At 43.2% G+C, this 23,849-nt stretch overlaps 1 protein-coding gene across 3 annotated transcripts in view; it reads right to left on the minus strand.

Annotated features, from left to right (window-relative positions):
• Window positions 1-764: 764 nt before the first annotated feature.
• Window positions 765-23,849, minus strand: part of PINX1 (PIN2 (TERF1) interacting telomerase inhibitor 1) — an 81,057-nt gene continuing 57,972 nt past the window's right edge. For all 3 annotated transcript variants that reach the window (XM_082469021.1, XM_082469020.1, XM_082469022.1), the window contains one exon: window positions 765-1,465. In XM_082469021.1, coding sequence (XP_082325147.1) covers window positions 992-1,465 — 474 coding nt within the window. In that variant the 3' untranslated portion in view covers window positions 765-991. The remainder of the gene's footprint in view (window positions 1,466-23,849) is intronic.

Consider the following 23,849-nt stretch of genomic DNA (forward strand, 5'->3'; position numbering starts at 1 on the left):
GGTGTGAAGGTGTCTGCAGTTTTCCGGGGAAACCCGCGTGGGGAGAGTTTAACCTGCACACAGGGAGACACGCCGGGGTGTGGCAGAGGCAGTATAAACACAGGAGGTGACACCATTTGCCATGAGCAGGACTGAAGGTATCTTTTACTCTTTATGTGATATTTATACTTTTAGGAACTTTCACAAGGCAGTCCCTATCCAGACGAAATGAATTTCATACCCTTAGAGTCTCAGTTTTTTTTCAACTTCCTGAGGATCTCCTGATGGTTACCGTTAAGCAGGAGTCCACTCTAGGGCAGCTGTCCTTGAGGACACCTAATGGAAACATATCCGACCACCGACTCTCGCTGAGGAACCGCAAGAGGGCTCCTGTGAGAGCTGGGAAGTTAAACTGCCCCCACCGTCAGCTCACCTCTTAAACTCCTCAAAATACACGGCTGCCACTGCTTAGTGGAAAAGACGGCATTAAAACAATTTCCCCATCAAAACCAAACCAAACCAGACCAAAACAACTCTCTGATTTGGGAATGTAATGATATAAAACCAACTTGGCAGAAACATATGGTTGGCTATAGAACAAAAAGAGCTATCTGAATGCAAACTATTGCCTCTTAATCCTTTAATTAGACTGACTCCTTCAGAAGGAAGCACAGTTCACTGTTACTGAAAGAAATCAAGAGCAAATGCAGACTGTGAGAGACCTACACACACATGCGCGTGCACATAATGACGTATTCACATGAAGGGGAATAAATACGGTGGACTCAGAGTCTAAAAAAGAAATGTATTTGTTTCTGAGAGCCATGATTTGGAACACTAAGAAGCTCTGGGAATCTGATTTGGGAAAGCGTGAGGGCGAGACGCAGCAGGGCCGGGCGTGTCAGAGGCTGTGCCCGGCTCCCGGGGTGAACCGGCTCTGACTCGGGCCAGGGAGTTTGCCCCAGCAGCGCCCTGACAGCCGAGGAGCCGGGAGGCCCTGGCTCCAGAGAGTTTATTTGGAACCTTTCTTCTTTTTCCTCTTCTTCTTCACTGGTGTTTCATCTAGCGTACCATCCTCTGCTGTCTCAGCTTGCTTCTGTCCCCTTTTCTTTTCTTTCCTTTTTCTGGGCTTCGAGGGAGAGTCCCGGTCATCGAGTGGCCCCATGCAACCCTCTCCAGCCTCAGAAGCAGCACCCGAATTCTCATCCCAACGGGGGTCTCCCAGCTGCCACTCAACTTGGTCTCCCTTCTTCTTGGCCTTGGGGTGGGTGCAATTTTCCACATTTTTATCTTTCGACTCTTTCTTTCTTTTCTTCCCTGCTTTCCTTTCCACTGGGGTCTCTGAAGCCTCTGGCCCCACGGCCGTGCCCTGCGCCTTACTCTTGCGCTCCGCCATGCGCCTGGCAAAGTACTCGCGGATGGTGAAGGCACTGGTGGTCATGGGGGAGATGTCAGTCCCTTCTGCAGCGTCAGGACTGGGGTGGTCCTGAGGTGGGGAAAAGAGTAACACCGGTTATGCATCAACTAATTACTCACCACCACCCGGAGCCCCGCGCCCTCGGCAGCCCGGAGACCACGTGGCTGGGGGGCCGGGCTTCCCCTGGACTCCTCGCCGGCCGTCGGGTAGAGCTGAGCTGCAAGGTGTGGAATGAGATGGCCACGCGCACCAGCTGAGGGCCGTATGGGGTGGGAGGCCAGGGAGTCGGAGGCTAACTTCACAAGGTAGATGGTGAGTCACCTGGACGCCATTCTGACAGAACGGCTCCTTGGCAACAACCTTATAAATGGCAACGAAGTTCCTAGAGTCTCCATCAGAAACAAGGACCCTAAAAGCCCGGAGCTCTGGGGTGTCGTCAGACACCTACTTGGTCTCGCTGTGGATACACAGGCCTTTGCGCCCTGACCCACAAGCTCAGACGCCATGCGTATAAGGGAGCCCCTGCTAAACCAGGAGCCACGTGCCAGCCTCGACCCTGGTGTGTCCAGAGCGTGGCCCTCTGGCAGCCGCTCGAGAGAGGAGGCACCAGGGCTGGAAGGGCCCGTGTGCCCCCCTCCTCCCGGAAGGAACAGGAGAGCTGGGGTGCCCTCTGCCCTCAGCTGGGGGTGGGAGACATGAGACGCCCCCCCCCCCCGACACTGCCGTGAACTAGACACCCATGGCTGTATCCGTCTGCTTCTAAATGGAGGAATTACTCACTCACAATCACCGGGATTAAGTGTGGTTTACATTTTAATTTTACATAAATACACTCAGTTGTAAGGCTTGAGAAGAGAAAAAGAACCCTAACTTAATAGGCTGGGATAAAAAATCAAATGCTGGTATCACACCATATAGGTTGTGGCTGGCTGGCAGTAAGGAGATGAAAACGTGTGCGTGAAAAAGGAAGCACCTTCAAATGGAAACATGTAAATAAGGACTGTGCTTTAAGTAAGGTCAGTGTCTGGAATAATTCTGCCCACAGTCTTTTAAAATAATCAAACCCTTAAACAAGTACACTAAAACTTAGGTTTTCATAATTACCTGGCTTCCCCCTTCACATTCACTTACTCGCACAGGACGAGATGGGTGGTCCGACCCTTTCATGGGGTGGGAAAACAGTTTTCTGAATAAATCAGTTTCCAAATTAGGAGTCTGCAAATTATTCTGAACTGGGCAGGCAAAGCTCTGCTTGTGCAGCTAACTTTATTACAACCACACATATAACTGGACCATGTATTTTCTTGTTACTGCAGCACTCGAAACCCAGCTCAGTGGGATCAAAGTAGCCTCCCGTCTGAAATTTCGGGTGAATCAATATTGTATCAGTGGGCAATTGGGCTCTGAATGGCCGCTGACCCAGAGAGCTCTCCCCAAAGGGTACCTTACCAACAACATCACAGCTTATCCAATCAGCACAAACCTTATTTTACTCAGGGCTAAAAACACAAAATCACGTAGTCAGTTTCTTAAATTTCAAAAGGTAAAATGCAGAACATGTGGAATAAACCAAATGAGCTTTTTAAATGTTATCTATCAATATTCAATTTTGGCTGGAATCCCATGAGGTAATTTTGAGAAAAATTTAAAAATAGCTGCCACAGGAGCCAAAAAAACAAGGTCACTTTGTCTTTTTGTTCCTCAAATGTTGAAAAAGAGCTGAAATTTTGCACAGCAGGATGAAAAATCTTCTCAAGGCTCTCCTGATCCCAGCCAATCCCCGCCTGATGGACGAGAAAGGTCTTGCCTTCCATTTAGTAACGGCGCACGGCCACACACGGCAAGTCTCCATGAAGGAGGCCTGTTTACATAAAATAGGTCTCACTTAGCTTCACAGTAATGAAAGGAGTTTGTCTTACGTGGGCCAGCTCCTCTGGAGTGTATCTGTGTCTTAGGAACTCAAATCCGAGTCATATCCTATGGCTCCTTACCTTGTTCACCTGTTTATTACCTTCTGAATTCCTGCTTTTAACAGTTAAATCACAGGAACTAATTACTGGTATTAATCACACTTTTAATTACTAGAAAATACAAGATCATTTTTGAGTCACTTGTTGAACTCTGCGGGCCTTTCTAATCCTAGAAAATAACTCTGCTCGTAATCAGGTCCTCTGGTGATAAGGATTTTAATAATCACGGGCCACTGCACACCAAGCTCAGCGGGGCGTGGAGACAAGCCAGAGAGGTGCCAGCACCCAAGGGAAGTGGAGGCAAAACAATGCCTTGCAGGGGAGAGTGGTGGGCAGCCTCCCACACTCCAGGAATGTACCTGTTTTGAAAACCATGGAAACAAAGGAGGAATAGGTTGCAGACCTGACTGCTGTAGAAGCAAAGCCCAGGTCTCATATTTCATGACTTTATAAATCATAAACCCAGTTTTACTACAGTGATTACAATCCCTGTTTCTATATTCTCAGCCATGAATGCATGAATGTGAACAATGTACACCTTTTTAAGAAAACGAATACTTTTCATATCTGGTCTCTTCTTCAAAGTAAACAAGTACTGAGAAAAGCACTGGCAACTTTTTAGTGCTCTGAAATAGCAACAAACTCGCTTCTTCCCACATTTCCACTAAACGTATAATGCAACCACAAAAAAAAAAAAAAAAAAATCTGTAATACCAAATGTGACTTTCACTGCTTCATAAACTTCGAGAATCCCAATTTGCTAACAGTGTTCTAAAAACTAGTAAAATAAATTTACAAATAACTTGAAAACTTCCTGTTCCATACAAAATACCAGCAAGGGAGGTATGGTTAACTAATGATCTTACTGAACATTTGATTTAAGCTTAGGGATTTAGGAAACCTTTTCTTTTAAAATTCTAATTCCTGCTACTAACTAATGGAGGGCCTTAGATAAATCCCATAACCTCTCTGGGTCTCAGTTACTAATCAAGTCAAATAATAGATTAAATTAGACTTGAAAGTCTAAAATTTACTGAACTCTGAAATGACATTTGGGCTGGCCATTCCTCTGTGACACCAGACAGCGGAGGAGGGATAGTGAGGCTGTATAAGCAGGTAGCAGATGAGCTCGGCTCACAGACGACTATCACCCCAACTGTCAGGCCAAGATGCAGGAGTGACAGCAATGCACCTACAAGCCCATCCACGGAGAATATTTTACACCACCTGTAAGAGAGCACACAGCTGGACAGCAGATCTAGTAACACCACTTAGGAGAACAGAAAGGGCCAAACACTATTTTGCAATGAATAATTGGTAAGCATTCATTTAAAAGAATTGACACTATATATTAGAAGCTAAAATCAATAAAAGCAAAAAACTGGGGTGACTACTAACTGGAATATGAATCTATTTTAAACCTAAGTCCTGGAAATCATCCCAATATTTCTAAGAAAGGTAGTAAGAAGCTGGAACTTTTAAAATGATAATAAATTCCCATTTTGTGCTTAAGGTTTTGAAGGTTCTCTTTTTATATACCTTGGCTTGAAAGTCTCCACTGATCCTTTACATACCCTAAATTTGTGTTCTCAAGAGGCAGAGAGTCGGGAAAATACCAATGAAGCTATCCGAATGGAAGCGGAAATGTGATGGGTTTCTGGAACGAATGACCTGGCAATCTCTCCCTCAGCTTCATGCCTCTACAGTCTAAGATTCCTTAAGTCCTGCTTGAATGCCAAGAGATAAAATAGCTGTCCAGTCACAGCATACACAAGGACAAAGTCAGGCTTTCCCCTGGGGACAGGGAGGGACAGAGTCTCTATAGTAGGAGCTAGGTAGGGGTCTCTCTGTGGAACCTCCAGCCTTTCTGTTGGCCGTGACGTCCCGTCAGTTCACCGGTCTCCTCACTCAGCTGGGGAAGGGACATGTCGCCTGTAGCTGTGCATATCCGAGGCCATGCAGTGCAACTAAGACGAAGAAGCTTTCCAAAGACACAGTTCAGTCAATGAGGGGAAACGGTAAGGGAATCAACAAAACAGTTTAAAAGGTTTCTCCCTAAATTTGTAATATATCCACTACCCTACCTCCCTTTTTGTTAATTAAAAAGAAAGATCCAAAGCTACACTGAGAATCTTGAATTATTTTCCATATATTTAAAAAGCTACCCTTTTAAAAATATAAAATGAAATAGTCTGTGTTGTTCTAAAACATTGTTTCATGGGTTAATCTTGTCTGTCTCAGAAAACCCCGCAGTGTTCTCGTTTCTTTCAGAACCTATGAGTGTACAGCATGTGTTTAAAAGAACATTTGATGATGGATTTTCCCAAGCGATAGCAAGGGCCTTAATTTCTACCCCAACCAATAAACACTCTGAGGGTCAGAACCCAGGAGGACTGTTCCCCGGCTCACAGAACGTCAGTGGTTTAAAGCCAGAAGAGCCCGGCGGGACTACTCCCTCCATCATGTGTGGAGACTTGACCCAGAGTGCCCGCAGCCCGGTGCACTGAAGAAAGCGGCTATCATTTCTTGGATGCCTTCAGTGTGGCAATCACTTATTATCGTATGTCACCCCACCTTGACAGGGGTAGAAACCGAAGCTCAAAGCACTTAATATTCAGAAGGCCTGACGGTGGGAGCTGGCAGAAGTAGGATTTGGCCCAAGGCTGCCAGGCGCAGAGCCCGTCCTCCCTCCACGACGGCATCCCGACTTCCGGCCTGCATCACACAGACCCACCTGTCACCGTTTCGCTCTTCAGAAAGCATCCCAACACTGAAGTATATATCAATTGGTCCATGCTCAACTTTATGAGGTAGAAGTTAACTGATGCTAAAACTTCAGGTCGAAAAAAAGGCCACAAGAAATAGATACTACTTTCCAAACAGAAAAATACTCTATTATCTAGTTTGCAATTCATATAAATAAAAAAAATAGCCTGAAACCAGGCTTAAGAGTTTTATAATTAGAGCTGGAAAATCCTAAGGCCTAAACCTATCTCTGGCGATTCTGAATTACAAATGGGGTAGGGGCGGGAGGCGGGAAGAGTTGGATGCAAAGGACACAAGACCTTGCAGAGAGAGACACTTAAGAAATTAGCTATCATATACCACAGTCATCTCAGATGCCTGAAAGATGCATGTCGCCTTTTCTCAAATGGCTACAGAATGTCATGAGTTTGTTCTGAATCGCTTCTTTTAGGTACTCTGCCTAGAGGCTTTGCAGCTCAGTGAGCTAGCTGCTCAAGCCCTTCTGGGTTCCCAGTCCTCGGTGTCATTCAAACACGTCTACTGAGATGGATTAACAGTGAATTGCTCAAATACAGAGGATTCTCTTTACTATTCTCAGAAGAATGTTGTTAGTAACTCTTGGGGCAGGGAAACACAGCAGCTTGGATAGAGAATTTAGAGAGATGTTTGGGGTAGATGCACCATAAGCATAAAATCTACCAGTTATGATAAGCATACAGTCCAGGATGAGGTTTCAAAGGCACACACTTTAGCTCACCAGCCTTTCTCATGTCACTGCCGATCTTAAGTGACAAGATGACTGAAGCCTTTTGAGTTCCACGTTGAGATACAGGCTGCAACAGTAATCCTTCAATGAACTTTCTCATGGAAAGAAAAAGCAGACACCCAGAGCTCAAGGGTAATGGACTTAGCAACGGGGTCACTAGCTCTGAGAACTACTGCTTGTGATGAACAAACGCACGCTTCCACCCCAGCCCGTGTCGTCAGCTTGTGCTGGATTAGTCTGTGAAGAGTTAAGAAAGCTTGGCAAGTGAGTAGCTTGAAAGAACACTTGCATCTTTCCTAAACTTTCCGGCAGGACAGCTCTGACAAACACAAGTTATGTCTTGACGTCTCCTGGGAGGCAGAAATTGCGCCCGTCCACTTAGGACAGTGATGAGTTCAGGTATGAAGCCATTTCATGACCTGTCAAGATGGGGGCAGTGCTGAGGTGAGGGGGTGCCCGGACATGTGAGCACAAAACCCTTCGCCAACAGAGGGAGCCGAAGGCGCTGCCGCAGTCGCCCGCGACGCTCTTCCAGACCCTTCATACACAGCTGTGTGCGTCACTCCCTTAAAGATCAAGTGCAGAGCTGCCTCCTTCAAGAAGCTGGTCCCCTGTGAACAACCTCTCTTGTTTACTACTGTGACTAGCAATTGGTTACTTCTACTTTCTGGTTTTGTATAATTTGCTTTCCAAGCATCTTCCCCAGGAATTTTTAAGTTCCTTGAGGGCAGAAATCATTCCTATTTCACTTGTGTTCAGCACAGCCTCTAATGAAGAACAAACACATGGTGAGCGCTCCAGGAAAGCACAAAAGACACCAACCCCAGGCAGACCCAGGCTGGGAAGCACTCCCACTCCCCCACTGAGCCAGAAGCTTTGTATTTGTCAGCACAGATTCCCCTGCATGCCAGGCGGGGCTCATGACTAGAAGGGGCTTGGAAGGGTGGCAAGCAAAGAGAGAAGCAGCATTTTGCAGCGGACAGTCTTCCCACCCAGATGAAACCACGCCCTTCTAATCAGATGCCACCTTGCCTCACAGTGCAAATCGCTTCGCTAACTGCTGCAGGTGCACCCCAGGGCCTTCTAGTGTGACCAGCCCATCACTCCCTGTGGCCCTGAGCGATGCACAGCTCAGCAAACGATCCATACATGTCTCTTCTGGTCTGTTATTCCACATGTTACCATGTCACCTTCTGGAAGATTAGGTAAATCGGAAAAATGAGGTGCTGTGTTTTATGGAACTATCACATGCATGATGTGGGGCGGGCTGAACATCAGCAATAAAATAACATGCATGGGTTGACTGTTCTTGCCATCAAAAGAAGAGGCTGGAAAGCAAGAGAGTTCTAGAGTACATCTGAGGCAAAGTCAGGAGATCATTCTGAGAAGAAAAACAGGTGGATCAAGTTCCACGAGAAGCCCCCGGCAGCAGGTTGTTAAGGTGCAGCCTACATGTTATCTTGAGCTGATCACACAACCTGGGAAGCTGTGCATTCCCGGGAGTCATCAGAATGGTTTGCCTCCAGAGGTTGAGCAAGGAGTGATCAACATGCTGGTCATAAACCAGGGATTGTGCGACTATGTCAGCATTTCTTCTCTTGCTTTCTATGGCACCTTTTTGGTTTCCACATGATTGAAAACACTGTTTCACTGACAATGAGCTATTTTTGCACTCAAGTTTACTCAGGGGTAAAATCTGGTGTTTTTTTCAAGATATCATTCACTCACTCACATCTGGAGTTAGGATAAACACACAAAGTCTCAGAAATAACCAGCCTCATGGAATCTGCCTGGGAAACACAATCACTTGCAGGATTAGCAAGCATCACAAGAGTTAAAAACAAATACAAGACTCCACTGACTGACGGGACGTTTTGATTTGAAGAGGGGTTAAAAATAAAAAATACAACAACAGAACTAGAATTACACGGCAACTCTTAACTTTATATGAGTGTGTACATGTGTACAGTGTGTGAATGCTCATGCAAACAGGTTCTAGGAACCCAGGACCTGTGCAGGGGTTCCAGGAGGGCTCTCTCTAGAACACGGCTGGCAAAGTATGCCCCAAGGGCCAAATCTGGCTGCTGCCGATCTTCGTATACCTCACAAGCTAAGAATGGTTTTTACATTTTAAATGGGGGGAGGGAGGGGGGGGAGAATCAAAGGAAGACTATTTCATGACATATGAAAACTATGTGAATTTCAAATATCAGTGTCCATAAATAAAGTTTTGAATTTCATCAGTAAAAAAAATTTGTTTTCTCTCTAGTATATAAGTAAACAGATGCTAGGTAAATATTTGCTGAATGAATAAATTTATTATGAAATATAATCTGCTTTTTGGAAATGTTAGATGCATGTGAAGTATACACACACACACACACACACACACACACACACACACACACACCGAGTTGGTTGGAGGGCTCTGGGTTTTGATGAAGTTCTCAATCTCAGTCTCTTGTTAATTTACTGAATTATGCTAGTGAGGGGTAGAGAGGGCTGCCATCTGCCGTTTGACTTCTGGCAGACAAGGACGAAGTTTGCTTACGAAGTGATCTGACATCAAAGAGAACTCCCAACCCACTGCAAGCAGGCAGATACCTCCCTAACGTTAGGCGTTAGAACCCTGCCTGGATTTACAGACTCAGATAAATGAACTGGACATCTCAGAGAAGATAATGGGGAACTGGAAGGGACAGAATAGCTTGTTTTTCCCTGGACAACAGCAAAGAAATACAAATAATGCCAAATTCCTCGTAGGAAGGCCAATGCTAACAAAGCCGTTCATTTTCTTTTTTCCACTTGCCTCATCAGCTGCTCAAATTACCACTCATTACGAAAAGCCAACATAAACATGTTTTAAAAGGATGGTTCTCCATGGCAACAACCTCTCTCAAGCAACTGACATCAGAGCTACTGACAAGAGTCATACAGCCTCTGGGGAAAGAGAGGGAAAAGAAAAAAGGAGCAGGTTTCCTGCCTCCCTCAACAGTCTTAAGGCCTGGAAAGTTGCAGTGATCCATGTGACAACATTTCACAACACATTGGCCGTTACAAGATAAACGAGCCTCCTCCAAAACTAGAAATGATCAATGTGACACAGGTACCAATTTCTTTGATTGAAGCCTAAAAATAATCCAAACTGGCTATCGTTTATGATTCTAGGTCAACTGGTTCTGTTCCCTGCTCTCTGGAGACAGGACAAAAAGCTTTTATAAGTAGTTGAAGGCTAATGCCTGAGCCTCCAAAAGCAGAAGCAGAGGCTGACGAAGGGCCTGTCTCTTCCACCTTTACTCCACTGACTTGAAAATCGCTTAGGAATCATTAACAACTCAAATTTAGGCTCCTTATTATAGAAAGCATAGCATCTTTTGAAGATTTTAGAGAACCTACTATTCTGAAACAAGGAATAGAGTATGAATAGTTATTTGGAATAGTCAAGATTACTAAGAAGAGAAAGGTAAATTAATTCAGGTGAATGAAGTTATTAATAAAGTCCTCTCCCTCAGCTCCTGTATACTGTATGGGATTAATCGTTATATAGATCTCTTTCTAATTGACCAGAAACTAAAGTAACAAATACTTTAAAAATACTTCTAGGAGTAAATTTGGTAGGGCAAAATAATTCTATGTTTAAAGGATATTTAAGTTAGTAAGAGTAATTAGATAAAATCCTGAAATCACTGAGTCGTGTAATAAAAGTAAATTATACAAAAAAAATAAGATCTTGAGGAGGCTGAGGTCCAAAGCTGTGGCCATCCAGTCCTTCATAAACATCCACTGAGCAGCTACAGCAGCTACTGTTTACTTGACCAGGGCCGGGGCCCAGACAGGAGCTCCCATCTGGGGGAAACACACAGTTAAAAAAAAAAAAAATTATAAAAAGGTCTGGGTAGATCTCATGTAAGTGTTCTGGCCACAATAAAATTAAAAAAAAAAATACATCAGGAGAATTTATTTTTTAGAATAGACAGAAACTAAACAAGAAAACCAACTACAATACAACTCCATTCAACAAAACCGCTAACCAATTAAACTGAGATTACAATTCCAAACAGTTCATAAAAATTAAACATTACTACTGCTATTAAATACATAATTCTTCTCATATATTATCATATATATTTAAATATATCATCTCTTAGTTTCATGCAAGCTGTAATTTTATTTTATAAGCAAGAAACATATTAAGGAAAAAGAACAAGTAATATTGCCTCCTTACCTGCTCAGAATCCAAAAAAGTTCCTTAAAGCAAGACCTGCCTCTTGTTTGCAGCCCATAACTGGCTCAACCTCTGTGGAGATTCAATGCCCTGCATCACAGTGCTTCCCAAACTACCAGGGGTGAAGGGCCAATTATTTTTCTTTTTAAAATCTCCGATCTATTGTGGGCCAAGATTTTTGTTAAAAAAACAAAAAATTAGAAAACAAAATTTCAAAAAGACATATAAAACACAAGATCCAATTTCTAAAAATTAATCACACTACTATAAAAGTTTCTAAATGCTTACTCTCAATTTCTGTCCTGTCACGGGCCGGCCTGTGGATGATACTTTGAGTGGCACTGGTATAAAATACTCAAAGGAAAGAAAGAAAGGTGCTAAGTTCAGTGTAGTAGAAGTGGCCATGACCTGGGTGTCAAGAAATCTGACTCACGGCTGACAGAATGTGTGATCCTGGACAAGTCACTGTACTTTCTGGGCCTCGAAGCAAATCGTTTGCAAAACAAGGAAGGAGGGCTACTCAGTGCCTTTTTTCAAACATGGTTTTAGCAGTGCGTGCCTTTCTCCAGACGAAATCTTAAACAGAAGGCCAATGTGTAACACACCAGGGGAACAGTGGTTGAGGTGGCGTTGGGGGAACCCAAAGCTCATGTCCTGACCCTCCTCTCCCTTTGTAAGGCCCCCGAGGCATCTTTGACGAACTCTCGGGGCTTTACGGAATACAGTTTGAAAAGCAACAGCTGTGTTGTTAAGGTCCATTATAATTCTAACATTCATTGTAGCCTAGATAATTTCACAGCACTCACTCAGTAACAGGAGACTAAGAAACTTGCAAGAATAAAACTGGACCTTTACTATTATATAATAAGCACAATTCTTAAGGTGTCATTAACTTTTGGAATTCCAACAATTGGCTGTTTGTGAGTATTGGCCAGTGACCAATGTCTTCCAAAAATGGTAACAAAGTATCAAGCCTGGTCTCTTCTATACTGTAAAGTTTTGCATTGCAAACTGGAGGATCCAGATGACTGAGGATGAAGTGAGGTTGACTGACTCTTCTGGGTCCACCTGGTGAGGCTCCAAGGAGGACCCAGAGGGGAGATGGTAACGCCTACACCCATGTCACCCGTGTCCCTATCATGGTCACTCCAGACTATAGCATAAGAAGCAAAGTACCTCACCAGCCACCAGCTGCACTAAAACCCAAAGGAAGGTTCCTCTTCATCTTATTTTCATTACATCACAGGATGAAAATCTGGGAGAGAATGTTATTTCTGCTTTCCTGCCACAACAGAGGGACAGAAGGAAAAATGAACCAATATTTCACTCTTCTCCTCCAACACTGGGCCATCTGGGTATCAACTTTTTATTATCACAAAAGCTCTTAAAACCATTTGCTTGATCTGTCAACAAACAAAAAGCCAAATCTAATCCTTCGGGCCAAACCTACAAAAAGTCTAACCAAACAAAACAGCCCACTGTCTTAACAGCTCTGGTTGTTTTGGGAGCCCTTGCCCTCAGCCCTTGCTTCTTCTTCTTTTCTTCTGCTCTTTTACTTCGTGTCTTATTATGAAGTTATGTTTGTTGATCTAGAAGACAACATACATTTTTACTGGTACTAAAACAACCTTCAAAAAAGCAATGAGCCACTTTCTCCTTTCTGGCCTTACAGAAAGTAGAGGCAGGCCCCCAAGCCCTGTTTGAAGTCCCTGCTGCCAGGAGATGGTCGGTTTATGTCTCCTGTCCGAGGACAGGAAAAGGATGCACTCTCGGCACCGCGTGCTGGAGAGAGATAAGACCAGAGATTTCTGTCCTCAGCACCTTATCAGCTCTTCCTGCTACTTTCCAGAGTGGACAGCACCATGACTGGCAACAAACTAGCCTAAGGGGGGCTGGGTGGTGAGCAGCTTGGGGATCGGAGGGAGTGAGGTAGGAAGGGGTGTAGAATGAAGAAAAGAGGTGAGGTTTTTAACGTACCTTAAAATGGTTTGGCTCAAATAAAACTGTCTTTTAAAAAAACCACAAATTTTACATCTTATTTTGCTAAAACTGCAGCAACAGGGACAGAAGTTTTTACAAGAACTTCCTTTCTGGTTGGAATGCACCACCACCTTCCTTGCTTTGAGCCCTGCCCCTAACTGCTTTGTGCTACTGGCTCCCGGGCACGTAGCACAAGTCCGATCTGCTTGTCTATGTTCCAACCAGGGGCCTATAAACCAGAGGCTGCAGAGAGAATGCTTCCTACAGGCACACGTGCCTCCATTTAGACAACCAGTGTCTTCTTGGGCCACTCCATTTCCATATCGCAAAGAAACAAGCAAGGCTTTGAGATACTCTTCCAAATATAGGAGGATGTCACTGATGACCTCTTTGGGGAACAAAGCTGCTGGAGCAGCTAAACTGGGCTAAACTAAGCAAGGAAATTTAAATCAGTTATGGCCTCAGTGATTTCTAAGGAACTCATGTGAAAGTGATACAGATTTGGCAGTCTTCTTCTTTTTTTTTTTTTTTTAAGTAATGTATTTAATTTTATTTATTTGGCTGTGTTGGGTCTTAGTTGCAGCTGTGGGATCTTTGTTGTGGCATGCAGGTTGTGGTGCGCAGGATTTTAGTTCCCCAACCAGGGATCGAACCCACGTCCCCTGCATTGGAAGGTGGATTCTTAACCACAGGACCACCAGGGAAGTCCTGGCAGTCTTCTTTTTAAAATGTTTTTATCATGTAAATTTTCAAATATACAGAAAAGCAGATAAACTAGTATAATGAACACAACATACCCATTACCCAGCTTCAAAATTTATCACCACAATAACCAACTATCACCATTATAACCATCTCTACTCATATTAATTCAAAGCAAATCAAAAGTATCATATACTTTATAAGTATTTCAGTATGTATCTCTAAAAGATAACAGCTCTAAGAAAAATCCACAACTATATTACTATTATCACATAAAAAACTTAACAAAAATCCTTTAACATCACTAAATATCTAGTCTGTGTTCACATTGCCTTTATTGTCTTTTAAGTTATTTCTTATTACAATTTATTTGAATCTGTTTCCTAATAAGGTTCATATATTGTGATTGGTTGATATGTCTCCTGTCTCTTTCAGACTATAGGTTCCCACCGCCTGTCTTTTTTGTTTTTTCAAGTTCTTGCTGATGGAACCAAGCTGTGTGTCCCAGAGAATTCTCTCAGAACCTGAATTCTGCTGAGTGGATCCCTGTGACAGGCGTTAACATGTTCCTCTGTCCCGCCTATGTCCTGTAAAGGGAAATCTAGAAGGAGGCTTATTTTCCAGCACAGCATGTCACCTGATGACACGCTGGGATGGATTCATAGTTAAGTGAGCCTGAGAAACAAACCTGTGCTATTGCTCCCTTCAGCTCATAATGCACACCATCATCTGAGAGATCGGCAGTTGTTAAATTTCAGAATTTCCCAGACTTATTTCACTCTGGAACGCTTTGCGGTATAACATCACGGCCATCCCATGGAATTAGCATAGTTACGCTGAACCTACTTTGAGACGGTCTGCTCACGCAGATAGTGCCACGATCTGGATAAAATGAGTAGTTCTCCTAAATCTTTGATCTACCCTGGCCTGTCTAAGGGGGTGAGCTTTTACCAAAAATGGCAGATACCTGGTAGGGAGGTGAAAAGAGGACCAGGCAAGCATCCCGTTATGAACAACCAGTCTGCTAGGTGACTTTGGGAGAAAAGGCTAGCTCTTCCCTAGCCACCCCATTATTGAAATGGGAATATCTGTTCCCAGGCTTAGTCAGAAAAATCACTCTTCCATCTTGGGATAGACGGTGGCAGAGAAATAATATGTCCTAAATCATGCCAAGTATGTATGTAACAAGGTTAAAGACTGCCTACAATATAACCATATTTTCTTCTTGGGATTATGTGCAAGCAGTAAGAGCCGCACGGTCTGACCAGTGGGATAACCAAGTAAAGAAGAAAGATCTGGAAATCGGGTTCCGTGTAAAAGTCTGTGCAAAGTTCAAATTACAGCAGTGAATAATTTACAGAATAATCAAGAGAATAAAAATGGAGAACATAATCAGGAATCAATGGACATATAGCACAATTAAAATTTAAGAAGGCAATTTCTTAAAAAAAAAAATGAACCTGACTTTGCAACCAGTTGGTTGAATCCTTTCACAGAACAAAATTCCAAATGACTTTAAAACACTGTAATTTGACTGTACATAACCTAATGGGATATACCCTAAGGACAAGAAGAATTGGCCAAAAAACCTTTTTTTAAAAACCCCTCAATGTACTTTTTTTTTTTTTTTGATAATCAAATTATAGATATTATTCTGTGACTACTATATATACAATGGAAAATAAGCAAATGAGTAATGTGATATTTTAATGCTTTTTATTTCTAGAATTGATAGATTCCAAGAATCTTACTGTGGATAAATAAAGATAAAAGATTAATGAGGCTAAGTCTTATGGTCCTGAATTTGAATAAGCAATACAAATATAGGCTCATAATATACTTTACCATTAAAAAAAATTACAGTTCTATCAGTGTTCTAAGGCCCAGGAACAAAGACCAACTTAGTAGCAGTGAGCAACCCTACTGCCTAGATCTGGTCTCTAAATATCATTTACCACAAAAAGGAAACAGGGAGAAATGGATGACTCCGAATCTGGGGCAGCAAACGCACAAGGCGGGTCTGGAAAATCTTGTACCAGGTAGGAGGAGTGATCAAATACCATCTAGGGTCACGTCAAAAGAATTTAGGAACCAACTTGAAGAGGTTCTCACTGGGCAGATGGAAAATTTCATCATAAAAAATAAAGATGACAAATGCAACACATTGAAACATAAATATATTTCAATCCATGAGTGATACAGAAGAGGAAAACTCACTGGTCCCTTTCAGAGAATGCTAGAGAAGCTCTTCCATTTGAAAACTGGTAAATAGAGGAAATAAACAAAATATTTATTACTTATTTATTACCCCTAGGTAATCAAATAGTAGATATGTGAAAATCTTTATTCTAAATTTCATTCTAAAAATCAGAGAGGAAAAGAAAGAGATATGGAGAGGGAATCTACAGATTGAAAGAAATTGAAAGAGATACATCAACCAATCATTATATGTGAACCTTACTTAGGGCCTGACTCAAACAAAGAAGCTGTAAAGAAAACTAAAATTGATGACATTTATGAAAATTGAAACTCTGAACACTTACTGATGATAGTATGCAATTTTTACCAATTTTTACCGAGTATAATAATTGTCTTAGAGTTACACATTTTTAAAAAGTCCTTTACCTTTTAGGGATATGTCCTGAAGTACCTTTTAGAGATATGTTCTGAAATACTGAAGTGTTCGTGGGTGAAATGTCATGATTTCTGGGATTTATTTATAGTAACACGGTGGGGAGAAGTGTGTAAGTGTATGGGGTGCTTGCCCGTCTCTACCCACCTTTACAGTCTAGCCCTATAAATGTGCTTGTTGCTCCCCAAAGACCCTTTGCTTTTTCAAGGATCTGTGTCTTTGTGGGTATGGTTTTCTTTTCTCCTTGCAAGGCCTTTCAACCTGGCAACTGTTACCCCTTAAGACGACACACATATGTTACCTGCTTTAACCTCTGCAGGCTGAATTGATCACTACATCATGTATGTCCCCAGACCTCTGGCACAGCACTCGAGGCCTTTGCTCCAGTTGATTTTGCACATCTCTGACTTCCCAACTAGACTGTGAAAATGGGTTGTGTCTTATTCGTTTCATCATTTGTCATTCAACAATGCTCTTGGATGGCAAGGAGAAACATCTGAGTTAAGAAGAGAAAGGAATTGGAAGGGTCTGGATCAGGGGAACTAGAAACAAAGAAAGCAATTAAAATAATATTACTCAGAAGAAGAATGATGAAATAATGATAGACTACACTGCAGGGAGTCGTGACCAAGCCCCGAGCCTCTTTATCTATAGCCTGTTATATAGTTATATAGCCTGTTCTACAGCCTAAACTAGAGGATCTAGGCTGAGCCTAGATGACTAGAGAGCAGGTTCTGAAGTTCACTTTTAACTTCAGCTCAAAGACAGCTGATTTGATCCGTTAATTTCAAGAAGGTGCCCACAAGGTATCAGCCTAATAGTTCTAGATCCTTATCAGGATCCCTAAAAGGGAGTCTAAAAGAAACTGTGACCAATGATAATGTGTCATGCATCATGATTAATCCAATTCCGAGTAATTGGGGTCCATTAAAAAACAGAATAATACAAATGCTATGCTTTCGCCTCCCTAAAAATGTAATTATCATCTTAACAGGGAGGAAGGGATGGGATGGGCATGAGGGTGATAATTTAAAATTAAATAATTGCTTTAACTAAATGAAAAACGTCACTGTTTAAAAGGTACATCATACATTTTTTAAAAAGATTTTCTTAGGATCACAAAGTAAGCAGGTAAACAATTTCCAATCTGAAACTTTAACAACTTTGGAATAAGAATTAGATGAATACCTAAAGCTGATACTCTATTTACAGGTTTCAGTGATACATAGGAATAAATTAACTGTACTGATTTCCAAAGTCTATTCAACAATTTCCTATAAAAGCTACCTTCCTGGGGCTTCCCTGGTGGCGCAGCGGTTGAGAATCTGCCTGCTAATGCAGGGAACACGGGTTCGAGCCCTGGTCTGGGAAGATCCCACATGCCGCGGAGCAACTGGGCCCATGAGCCACAACTACTGAGCCTGCGCGTCTGGAGCCTGTTCTCCGCAACAAGAGAGGCCGCGATAGTGAGAGGCCCGCGCACAGCAATGAAGAGTGGCCCCCGCTTGCCACAACTAGAGGGAGCCCTCGCACAGAAACGAAGACCCAACACAGCCAAAAATAAATAAAATAAACAAATGTGGGGTTAAGAAAAAAAAAAAAAAAAAGGCTACCTTCCTTTTAGAAAGGGCACTAACATGACTGTTCAGATTGTTCTTAAGTAAAGTACCTTCCCCAGGTCAGCTTTTCTGTTTGAGAAATAGAAACCCCACCAAATCTAGGTCTAAAATCAAGACATAAAATAAATTTAAGTACTTGTTAAAAGCTATGTAAGGGACTTCCCTGGTGGCACAGTGGTTAAGAATCCGCCTGTCAATGTAGGGGACACAGGTTCGATCCCTGGTCCGGGAAGATCCCACATGCTGTGGAGCAACTAAGCCCATGGGCCACAACTACTGAGCCTATGCTCTAGAGCCTGTGAGCCACAACTACTGAGCCCACGCACTGCAACTACTAAAGCCCGCGCGCCTAGAGCCCGTGCTCCGCAACAAGAGAAGCCACCGCAATGAAAAGCCCCGCGCACCGCAACGGAAGAGCAGCCCCTGGCTCGCCGCCACTATAGAGAAAGCCTGCCCGCAGCAACGAAGACCCAAAGCAGCCAAAAATAAAATAAATAAATTTATATATATATTTTTTAAAAAGCTATTTAAAGTTCAGGCCCACAAAATGCTTCAAAACCAGTCAAGTAAAACTGAGATCCTCCATATGATTTTAAGAGTTGGGATGAGAATTATAAAAGGAGTCCTGGACAAACAAAGGTCAGGGGACACAGGTGACTGCAGGCTGGCTGTCACTACTGCTACTATGTTGCTTAAAACGACTCCTTCTGATGCAGAAAAGATAAACTTGTCAAAGGACACCAGATGACAAAACAAAACCCGAGCACTTTGGCCTTGTGCTGTCTGCAGAGACTGAGTGCTATTCAAAGAAAGCAAACTCCGAGTGACCTTCCTACTAGCGGCTCACTGGGCTTCAGATAAGAAGGAACAGACCCCTGACTAACAGAAAGACCTACGAGCACGCTGACTCCCAATAAACACGAGAACTTATTTACCATTTACATCTTATGGAGGAAAAAATTACCTGGAAAATTCCTGTAAACCTTGAGGTTAAAGACTGAATTTTAAACAGAAATTTTTGGCTGTTATAAAGTGGATCCAGTGGAATTACTTAGGATTACAATTTAATGACTGATAAACATTGAGAACTATATTAAACTACACCTAGAGCTACTAGTGAAATCTTACTAATTTAGGGCTGGATTTAAGCTTCTCACATTATCTCTACGGCCTAGCAAATAAACAAATCAGAATCCTCCTTAATACTTTACTTTACAACCAAAGTCTACAAAAGACAAGATTCTTAAGCTCTATCCAGTAGTGTTTCAGTGATCAATTAACCAGATGACTTAATTACAAAATAGTCTAAATTACAAAGAACTCCTAAGGCTAAGAGAAATACCTATTTAAATTTCTTAAAAGAAACGCTTTCAGGTGGCTTCAAGAAATTTAGGAATGCTCATTTATAAATATTTGCTGTACTAATTATAATTAGTTCTTATCAAAGCAATCCCACTGGAACAGTTTAAACAATAAGCTGGGGTTGAAGCTGTTTTTTTTCCTATGGAACAAAGGTTCTTAAACCCCACACATAAATAAGAAATGAAAGAAAATCTTAAATGCAAATACTCTTCACAACACTGAACAAACCAGTGTTGGAAGATCAATTTTTAAGTACCCAATTTATGAGTGCATGTTGTGGTATATGTCTATCTACATCTCTCTATATATGTGGGTACACACTTGCCATGTGAGGATGGAGTAATGCATCCTAAGAGGAACAAGCAATGTACTGTGAATAGCTCTTTCCTCCTTAGCTAGACAAGTGTTCCAATTTGTTGTCAGGGAAATCAAATTGAAGATGGTAGGACTGGTTGCCTAAAATTTCTGGGCTCGGTCTACTGCTAGGAGATGAAGGGATTTTGTATGGTTAACGTGTCAGAACTAGGGCACGGTGAGCAGCAAGATGAGGCCACCCATTTTATCACGGAAGGTGCACAGATTCCACAGGACCTGAAATGTTCAGATTATACTTAAGTAAAGTAGCTTCCCTGTTTATAGAAACAGAAACCTCACCGAATCTAGGTTACTGCAGTCAAAGACATAAAATAAGTCTGAGCACTTGTTAGAAAACTATTTGGAGTTCATGATCCTAGTCATTTTTTCACATTTTCATTAACCCAAAATGCCTTGTAATGCTTTAGAACTATCCTTCATCACCTGTTTCCTTGTCAATGTATTTGAAGAGTCACTGAAAGGAATTAGCAGAGTGTTTTGATGGCCAGAGAAATGACTACTTTCTCAGTTCCTCTGCTGTTCTGTAGTAACTAACCATTGTAAGTCTGTGATGTGACATCTGGTGGGAGAGGATGCCTAAGTTAGGTACAATTTATCATGTGCCACCATGGCAAGAGTCTTACATTTTAGGTGAATTTCTCAGGGCCATTAAGCCTGACAATTAACTGCCAAGGCCACGTCTGTGAATGGCGACACTTTCTGAGGTCAATGAAAAAGTGAAGAGGCCCTGGTATTATTCCTTTACTCTTCTTTCACATAGCTTGTAGTGTGACAGCATCTCTTTCTGTAACACCAAGAGGTTCATCTGCCACAGGTAAACAGGGGAATAGTCACAGTAAAACATGAAAGTTGTGTGATTTTTTTCTAGGCCAGGGGAGCCAGGGCAGTGTGTGTAGAAACATACTGCCTGAAGGAAAGGAAGAAAACCCCAAACCTGTCAGTTTGGCTGTTCCTCAGGCATGACCCTTTCGGCTCTATTTTCAGAAAATTAAAACTAGCTCTGGCAGCAACTGCTGTGCTGTATCCCCAGACCCGCCCTTCAGGACTGAAGGGTTTGCTCCTGGGTCAGTCCTCTCTGGGAGCAGCCACCTGGCGTAAGGTCACACTCCCATTCCTGGCGGGCAGGGGCCTGGCCCTAGTGACTAGTGGTCAATGCAGGGCCATGAAGGCCCAGCATCCTGCAAAGATTTGGGGCGATTCTGAAGAGGTCCCTGTGGAGTCAGCAGAGGACTTGTGACTACATCATGGCAGCCCAACTTCTCCCCGTGCCCGATCCTGATCCCTCCCCTCCCCCAGGCACCCCTCCCAGCTAAGACTCCAGAAGCACCTCCCAACACAATTCCTTCATGCTAATTAATGTCCATTTGAGAGTCTGCTTCCCAGGGAACCAACCTTAATGGCATCCCCACAGCTCAGAGCTCCACTTCCGTCCTTAGTGACTCACCACCTATAAGCCAATGTGTTCATTCTGCTGTTTTCGAGCATTTTAAAGATCCCCCTAATGAGTCTTCCTGGTCCGAGTGAATTCTCTCATGAGGCAACTTTGTGTGTGCGTGTGTGTGTGTGTGTGCACGTGTGTGTGTGCGTGTGTGTGCGTGTGTGTGTGCGTGCGTGTGTGCGTGCGTGTGTGTGTGTGCGTGCGCGTGTGTGCGTGCGCGCGCGTGTGTGTGTGCGTGTGTGTGTGTGCGCGCGCGTGTGTGTGTGCGTGTGTGTGTGCGTGTGTGTGCGTGTGTGTGCGTGTGCGCGCGTGTGTGTGCGCGTGTGTGTGTGTGCGCGTGTGTGTGTGTGTGTGTGTGAGAGAGAGAGAGAGAGAGAGAAAGAGGTGGTGTGGCGAGGCAGGCAACGTGTGTGGTCTTGGTTACAAAACTGCATAGGTTTTAGCAGTTTACTCTTATCTGATTTTCCCCACAAGCTCTATTATTTTTAACATGGAATTTTGCAAAATGTAACATTTTTCAAGAACACGTATATTGTGTTATAACAGAGATGCCTGTATTTGACATTATGCTTTATAATATTTGTTACTGGACATTAATACTTTGGAAGAGCTTACAATATTAACTACTGTCTTTCAGAATACATTGTGAGTTACATGAAAGCAGGAACCATTTACCTGGTAAAGAGCCAGGCAAGGGGTTCCTAAATGATAAAAGAGGGGTCTCAGCAGGGATGGTAATTTATGTTATAAAAGGATTCATTGTAGGGCTTAAAAAGTGAATGTATTACATGTATTAAAGGATGTATGAAGATGAAATCAACAAAATCCAGAGTATGGAAAATCCTATAAGACAAGGAATTCAAGGTTTCTTCAACAATAAACTGCAAGGAAAAAAGAGAGGAGTAATTGGAACTTATAGGTTAAAAGAGTCTAAAAGACATTATCAATTAATTGCACTATACAAATCTTCTTAGGATCCTGATTCAAACACACACACACAAACTAAAAAAGTATGAGGCAACTGGGAAAACTTGAACACTGCCTGGATTTGATGACATTCAGGAACTGTGGTTCATTCTTTAGGTACGATAACGGCACTGGGATGGTGTGTTTAAGAGTCCTTACCTTTTGGAGATGTATAATGAAATGCTAAAATCAGATAACAAGATAGCGTGATATGATGTCTAGGAATTGCTTCAATAATTGGAGAGAAAGTGGGTGGAGTACAGCTGACATAATATTGGCCCTTGAACTGATCACTGTTGAGCTGGGAACAGGTAGGTGGGGACCCTTACTGTTCTCTCTACTTTTCTTGCATTTTAAGTTTTCCATAATAAAATGTTTTAAAAAGTGAATGTACGTCTTGTCTGCCAGTGTATTAGGAGAACTGTCTCCGGAGTGTAGTGAGTAACCCAAGGCACCTACTCGTGAGTGGAAGTGATCACTAACTGGCCGGACTGAAGCCGGCAGTTCCATTATCCTAAGAGATACCACCTCGGACTCCCACAGAAGGGACAAGGCAGAGGGGAACCCAACCGAGGCAGAAAGGTAATCCCATCTGTGCACTGACTCGGACGGGAACACAGAAGCCAGCAAAGCGGTGTGTTTCCCATATGAGATCATGGATTGGCCACCAAGAGCCACTGCTAATGTTAGAACAGGGTTTTTCCCTGAAAGAGTCACAATTCCTCTTGCTAGCAAAACAGGAACTGAGCCTAACAGGAATATTATGTAATAGCAGGGAACTGAGGAGACTGGGAAAAGCAGGATGAGGGGTAGAGAAGAGCACAGGATGAAGGTGGAGGCGGGGAATGGAAACTGCTCGTGGGCTCGTTAAAGGGGCCCAGCCCAGGACGGCTTCCTGCCAGCCTCACCCCTTCCAGCCAGCTCCTTCTTTCCCTCGATTACCAGGCAACTTTTAGGGCATCAAAACATGCTGGGGGAGCGAAAAAGCCTATCTTCTCCATAGCTGACAAGCAGGCCGGAGGGGATGCTAGGTGAAGAGAAGGACAGAGGGCCAACAAGGTGGGGGGCAGGCCGGAGGCGCTCCCTCCGCTGTCCAGAGAGCAGTGGTCCAGCGAGGTGCCTTCAGAACGCCGCCAGGGAGCTTGGGGCCGTGAGCAGCACACTCCTTGGGCTCAGGGGCAGAGCTAAACACGCAAGCTCCTAAAGAGACACCATGTGCGAAGCTTTAAAACGGTGCACCACAGTATGTACACTGTGATCCTGCTTTTGCAATGGCCAGGAAGTGGTGGACACCGTCTCCAGCACACGCACGGCCCTCCACACTCCAAGGTTTAATTACGGTTACCGCTGGGTGTTTGGATCATGGCTTTTTTCTCTTCTTAATGCATATCTATAGGCAATAGTTTTTCTACAGCGAATATTTACTGCTTATATAATAAAAAAAATCATTTGAAATTTACACACACACACAAACAGAAAAAACCCCACAAGCTTAGGGCAGAGTGCTCTTTCCTCCAGGATAATTGCACTTAGGGCAGACTGCCGTGGTTCCAAGTGGCAGGTGTGGCCCTTGCCTCTGAACCAATCCCAGGAGGCATTTTCTGAGTTCCCTCTGCCACTCGCCCAGCTCCTTCCTTCATCCCTTTCACCTCCAGATGGTCCCTATGCCTCTC

This window comes from Balaenoptera physalus, assembly GCF_965194825.1.
Source record: "Balaenoptera physalus genome assembly, chromosome: 7".
NCBI classification, from domain to species: Eukaryota; Metazoa; Chordata; class Mammalia; order Artiodactyla; family Balaenopteridae; genus Balaenoptera; species Balaenoptera physalus.